This window comes from Pterocles gutturalis, unplaced genomic scaffold (assembly GCF_000699245.1).
Source record: "Pterocles gutturalis isolate BGI_N339 unplaced genomic scaffold, ASM69924v1 scaffold41787, whole genome shotgun sequence".
NCBI classification, from domain to species: Eukaryota; Metazoa; Chordata; class Aves; order Pterocliformes; family Pteroclidae; genus Pterocles; species Pterocles gutturalis.
The window spans coordinates 1,866-8,403 of NW_010111678.1; the positions used below are offsets into that span (position 1 = coordinate 1,866).

Here is a 6,538-nt window from a genome sequence, read left to right on the forward strand (position 1 = left end):
TTCTGGTGAGCAGCAAAGTGGCCCCAGAGACTCACAGAAGCCAAGGGGAGCTGTAGGTGGACGGAAACCAAGGGTTAAATCAAACCACACCAGTAGGATGGGACAGTGTCACAGGCCCCAGAAGCCTTAGGCTCATCGCTGGGCCTGTCCCCCTGCCAGGTTCGAGGCTGGAGCCAGCGGCCAGTTCTCAGACAGTCCCGTGGCCCAGTGTGCGCAGACAAAGCGGCGTTTCGTGTCCTGCGTGGGGGGCGGGCAAGGCCCCGGCTCAGATGGGCTTGTACAGCAGCGTGGTGACGTACTTCTTCTTGTAGCGGTGCGTGGCACTGAGCACCATCACGCCGTCCTGCGAGGGGCACAGCGTCAGCGGGAGCAGGCGGGAGAGCTCAGGACAGCCTGGCTGTGCTGACCCGGGAGAGGGCGACCCCCAAGGCAGCCGTCAGGAGGAGGGCTCTGCCCGAGCCCGTCCCTGCTGTCCCGAGCCTCACAGCCAGCGAGAGCCATCCAACACCCATGGCAGGGAGCCAGGACAGAGCAAGGGAAGGATCTGGTATGCAACAGGAGACCTCAGGGCTGTGAGGAGGCAGCTAGGGCTGGGAGGAGACCATAACCTACACCCCTGTGTGTGCCACCGGGCAGCCACGCTGGCCTCATGTGGGTCCTCCCATTCCTGCACCAGCATCTCCACCCCGGCTGTCCAGGTTCTGCTCCCCGCAGGTGCTGCAGGCTCCTGGGAGCCCCACAGCCCCCCTTCCCTCACCCCGTGGGACCTGCCCTTACCTTGATGGAGAGCGCGTAGAGGTGATTGAGCATGACGTGGTTGGGTTCAGGCAGCAGCGCTGGGTCACACTAGGAGAAGAGGAGTGTCACAGGGGAACAGCAGAGCTCTGACACCCCACCCCCAGCCATCAGCCAGCTGCCATCTCAGGTAACCTGAGCACCAGGCAGAGCGAGGGGACAAACCACCGTGGTTAATGGGAAAAGTCATACTTTTCCCAGGAAATGTCAAGGGCCAGGCACAAGTGAAGGGGAGACCAGGCTCCCTGCAGGAAGGACCCCGCTTTCAACGCCAGTGTGGCTCTCTGTATGCAGGCAGTGTGCTGGTACCCACCGAGATATTGGTGTCCTTGTTGAGGATGACCTGGAGGAGGTGAGGCGGGAGGATGGGTGGGGATTTGAAGCGTTCCTCGGGCCGGTATACGTACAGCTCTTGGCCATAAGGACCAGGCGGTGAGCTTGACAAGTCTAAAGAGAAGAGACGGGAGGAGACATGAAATGGCTAAAGCAGGACTGGTTAGCACAGAGTAGCTCCCAGGACTCTGAGAAGGACCCAGAAGGGTCTTTCAGACACAACTTGCCATGGCCATGTATCTTATAGCAACAGCTCAGCCTTTTCGCGGCAGAATAAGCAGGCAGGCAAGCCCTGGGCCTTTCCAAGCAGGGCTGTAAGCTGGTACGTGCACTGACACAACACAAGCACCCGGTGGTATCCACCCCAAGACCCCAGCGCATGGCTCTCAGCACAGCTGGGTCCCTCTCCCTGTGTCAAGCAGCTGGCTCATCCCAGAGCTGCACCCTTTGCAGAAGGGGCACGGCAAGCAGCATGCTGCATGCTCTTGGTGCTGCAGAACTGCCTAGCAAGGAGGTCTCAGAAAGGGCAGATGGGAAGTTCAGATGGAAGCTGGACTGGCCGTATCTCCCAGCCACATCTGACCTGCGTGTTTTGGAACAGCCAGCACCTGGAAGGGCTCCACCTCCCTGGAGCTCCTGCTGCTTGCTGGCTTCTTTCCAGCGAGGTATCTGCTGCCCAGGCTGGGCGAGGACGTGGAGCTGAGGCTTTATCTGAGACGGGTTTGCACCAGGGACAGCAGGTCCCACCCAGAGCGCCCTGGACTGAAACACAACTGAGCTACCTGCCAGCATTACACACCGAGCCAGCACTGCTGGTGTCCGCGTGGTAACATAACCTGCTGCTGTAACACAAGCGGAGAGGGAGGTTTCTGATGTGCTAGCACTAGTACAAATTACTTTGGCATGAAAATGAAGAGCGGCTGCTGAAAATAACCTGGATCCTACTCTCGCCTAGCTTGTACCCCAGATCAGATGACTTACTCACAGTTGAGCAGACAGAAAGGGGTGATGATCCCGACGGTCACCAGTCTGAAATGCCTGCTTTAGCCACGCACAGGCACTGACCCTGCTCTGGGACGGTGCTAGCACAGAACAAGTTACACCAGCACAGCCCCTCCATGGAGACAAGGCCTCAGCTGTGGGCTGCTAAGGACACGCTGCCAAACACTACCCTTCCCAGGTGCAGCCTTGCGCCTCTGCCCAGGGGGTCTGTTCACCCCCAGAGCAGTGAGTCTCAGAGCAGAGGAGGTGGAAAATAGCACATGCAAAGCTGTAATGCTACAAAAACTCACCCCGACCTGAGGTTTCTGAGCTCTCCAGGGAGTCCACCTTCAAAGCATCGAACACCTCAAAGTCAGACTTCTTGACGTGGATCAGGTTGTTAATTGTCCCCATCTGGCTGGTGACCACAGGCTGCAGAGAACTGAGGTAAGAGTCTTCCTATGTTTGCCTCCAATCGAAGCACATGTGATGCTTCCTAGATCCTCACAGCCCAACGTGACTTTGCTGTGCCGTTAACTGAGAGCACAGGTGGCCAGTGTGTGGTTCTGCTCTGTGCTTGCAAATCATAGAAGGTTTGGCTTGGAAGGGACCTCAAAGATCATCGAGTTCCAACTCCCCGCCATGGGCAGGGACACCTCCACTAGCCCAGGTTGCTCAAAGCCTCATCCAGCCTGGCCTTGAACCCCTCCAGGGATGGGGCACCCACAGCTTCTCTGGGCAACCTGGCCCACTGCCTCACCACCCTCACAGGAAAACATTTCTTCTTCATATCTCATGTAAATCTGCCCTCTTTCAGCTTCAAATCGTTACCCCTTGTCCTACCACTAGGCTCCTGAAGAAGACAAGATCTGAAGGGATAAAGCTTTGAGTGTTACCTCAGATGGGTCATGGACCCACTGGCCATCCACAAAAAATTTGTACTGGTGCTCTCCTTCTGGGAGGTCCAAGATAGCGACAAAGTCGTTGTGGCTGTGCAAGAGAACAGACATGTGACAGCATTACCTGGTGATGCTCTGGATGCTGCTCTTCCATGGAGTCCTAGAAAATGGCACTTTTTCATGCACTGCCCAGTGCCTCCACTCCAACACCTGCATACAGAGTTAGGCTCGTTCATCATCAGTGATCTGAGGCACAAGGGTTCAGAGCACCAGCATGGCTCAAACCCCTGGGAGTGCAGCCGCAAGGAGTAGAGGAGGCAGTCCAGCCCTGCATGCCCATGGAAAGCCAACGGGACAGACACCCTCTGCAAGACACACTGGGCAGGATGCGTGGCCAAAGCATCCCACACTGCGCTGGCGCTGCGGGATGGGGACAGCAAGTGTAGCAGCTCTCTTTGTGACGCCTGCAACTGAGATAAACCCACTCCAGATGATTTCCTGGGATTACGCCCAGAGTCCTACACAGTGTTGCCACAGAAATCACAGATGTATTGTGGAACAGCGAGAACATCATTAGGGCAGAAAGACATGTGAGGGACAACCAACCAACCCCTGCTGGCAACAACACAACTAGGCATGGGGTAAAGCCACAGCCAAGGGAAGAGCTGACGGATTCCTGCGGACTGACGCATACCTGGGCAGGGCTCTGCTGCCAGGACTAGCTGCTGTGTGACATCCAGCTGGGCAAGCAAAGTGGCCCATCCGGTCCTGTCCCGTCCCTCTGTTTTACAACTTCCTACTGCCACAGCAGCACCACACAGGGAAAAAGCTGCCTATGAATTTGTGCTCAGACCCGCCAACTTGGGTGGACTTAGAAAAGCCAGGTGAGCAAAGGGAACAGCAACCAGCACAGAGAAGGGAAAACACTCCCTGCGATGGAGCAGAGAACAACATAGGGTGACTTGAGGGACTGGCTACCTCTTGATGAGTGGGATCTTGGTGCTCCAGTTATTGAAAGATCCGGAGATGAAGACCTCTTTGCCTCCATCGGCCCAGCGGATGACAGTGGGACGAGCCTGTTGGGACGGTTTCACTGACTCCTCCAGATCTGGCTGCCACGACACAAACTCCTTGTCCCCAGGAATCTGAGCAAAGAAAACCAGAGCCTGACTGAGACACAGAGACAACCGGGACCACACTTACTTCCCCCTGGCCTCTACAAGCACACCCACACATCCCAGACAAGAGCATCACAGAGCTCCTCCAGCCTCCCAGCTCTCCACAGACCCCTCACATAGTTGGGAGCACAGCTGCACAGCCAGTGACCTGGAGACCCAGCCAGGGCCCCAGAGGGCAGGACAGGGAAGGCAGTGGCCAGCCCCTACCTTGGAGTCCTGGGAGCTGAAAACACTGGGATCGTCGGTGCTGCCCACCATGATCTTGTGTGAGTGCTCCTTGGCGGGGTGGGGGGCACCGGAGCCATCCGAGCGGTGGGACTTGGAGCCATGTCGCTCCCCAGACACTCGCTCACTGGTGGTGTTCCCCATGACAGCTCAGCAGCCCCTGCGAGACAGAGAGGACGGCAGTGTGTCTGTGCCCACGGGCTCCAGCAGTGAGGAGAGGAGTGAAGGTGCTGTTTCCCAATGCTCTTTGCCAGGGGAGACTGACAGCAATCCTAAAAAAGGCCCGGAGTTCATTCCCATTGCCAAGTTTGGGAGCTGAAGGGGAATTTAACAAACAAGACAGTTTGACCTAATTATAGCCATATCCTTATGAACTGTCACTCTAATTAAGCTGGTAATTGTTATACTCCAAAACCGTTACTGGTTACACTGCATCCCCCACAAGCCCTCAGCAGCCAGCGCGGCAGAGGGGCTGATGGGAAAAATAAAGCCAACCTTCATTGGCAAATCAACTGCTTGGCATTAACAGAGCCTCTTTCACAGTCCCACAGTCAGGCTCTACAAACACATCCCCTACATCCAGCAAGAAAATAGCCGGAGAGTGAAAGTAGCAGCTGTGCAACAGCTCCCAACAAGTCGCTAAGAGCTCATGGGCAGAAGAGCAGAGCCTCGTGCTGGCAAAGGCAACAGGAGCGTTTAAAGTGTCTGAGTGGAATTGCCCAAGCTGGAGCTTGGCCAAGGTGTGGGGCTAACGCTGTGGTATCTGCAAAAAGCTCAGCTCTCGACGGCATTCACTTATGATTCACTGGGCAAGCCACCATGTCAGCTGTGGCACAGTGCAGCCAGGAGGTCCGCTTGTTGTGACCCTAACCGATGGCACCACCCCGAGGCGCTCTGGCATCTGCCTGGCCATCTGGAGGCACACAAGAGGGCAGGGCAATCCCAGCTGCCTCGGTGCTGCTCTGCAGCTGGCGACGGGCTCTCATCCCCCATCTCACCCTATCTCACCCAGCTCAGAGAAGGCAAAGCAGAACTGTCTATACAGCGTCAAGTCATGAACACACCGCTTGGGACCCACAACACAGTCACTGCAGGCCTTACCCTGTTTCCAGCAGCTGAGATCAACTGGGGTTCTTGTCCCCTTCCCAGGTTTATTTTGCAGCTTTCAGCTTACTGTGATGAAAGTACAGGGCCCTGCTGGGCAAGGCAAGAGGATAGCAAGAGGTCTTGCTTCATGCACTTAGTTGTGGCATTTAGGGATTTGTTTGGAAGATTAAATTATACAAGGGGCGCCAGGCAAGGCTGCCAGCCAAAGCCAGGCTTTAGAACACTAGACAGCAATTACTAAAGTATTTCTTAAATCCCGAGGGCTAAAAGGCAGCTCAGGAAGGCAGCAAACCAACACCCCCACCTCCTCCCACTGAGGATCAGGGGTACCTGAAGATCCAGGTCAGATGAGCTGCACCACTTGCTCTGACATCTTCCCCCTCTGCCCTGGAGGAGGCTCAGACGGCTCCTCAAAAAACCTGCCCCTGTGCCACTAGACCTGCTGTTGAGGAGCTTCTTCCCCAGTATCTCCACTAAGGCTCTCTTACTTCTCATCTACGGGGTGGAAGGTAGGAAACGCTGAACATCCTCTTGTACCAAGACAGACCTGAGGGATACGTGCAGATGTTAACAAATGTGAAAGCTTCCCTTCCTCTTCTCTAAAAGGAATCCAGTCCCTCTGCCTGTTCTTTACAGGTCATGCTCCCCAAATGCCTCCTGAGGTTTCTCCCAGGCGGTGGCTCCTTTCTGGCACGTGGCATCCAAAACCCTGCGCAGCCAAGACCACCCCAGCTCCTGCATCACACACCCTCCACCCTGGCGCGAGCAGAGCCTGTGGTACCTGGTTTTACTGAATTAACCTCTACAACTCAACCCCTCCTGTGTTCCACAAGCCCAGCATGGCGTGATGGTGTGACACGAGGACGTTCAACTCACTAATGCAAACGCTGCCCCTACCAAAGCCCAAGCAAACCTCCGCGGCGACCCAGCGCACCCGCTCCCGCGTTGGCAGGACCCCGCTGCCTGCAAGGTCAGGCTGCAGCCAGCCCCACGTCCCCACTTTGCTTCCAAAACTGCCAC

At 56.2% G+C, this 6,538-nt stretch overlaps 1 protein-coding gene across 2 annotated transcripts; it reads right to left on the reverse strand.

Moving 5' to 3' along the window:
* Positions 1-229: 229 nt before the first annotated feature.
* Positions 230-4,665, reverse strand: PRKAB2 (protein kinase, AMP-activated, beta 2 non-catalytic subunit). Of its 2 annotated transcripts, none has more exons than XM_010073802.1 (7): positions 4,394-4,575; positions 3,987-4,153; positions 3,006-3,099; positions 2,427-2,541; positions 1,109-1,242; positions 778-846; positions 230-343 (listed from the first exon to the last, which is right to left on the reverse strand). In XM_010073802.1, the coding sequence occupies exons 1-7, from the start codon at positions 4,553-4,555 to the stop codon at positions 266-268; spliced, it is 819 nt and encodes a 272-aa protein (XP_010072104.1). In that variant the 5' UTR covers positions 4,556-4,575; the 3' UTR covers positions 230-265. The 2 variants fall into 2 exon arrangements, with proteins under 2 accessions (XP_010072104.1, XP_010072103.1); XM_010073801.1 differs by having other exon boundaries at positions 266-343; positions 2,421-2,541; positions 4,394-4,665.
* Positions 4,666-6,538: the final 1,873 nt, after the last annotated feature.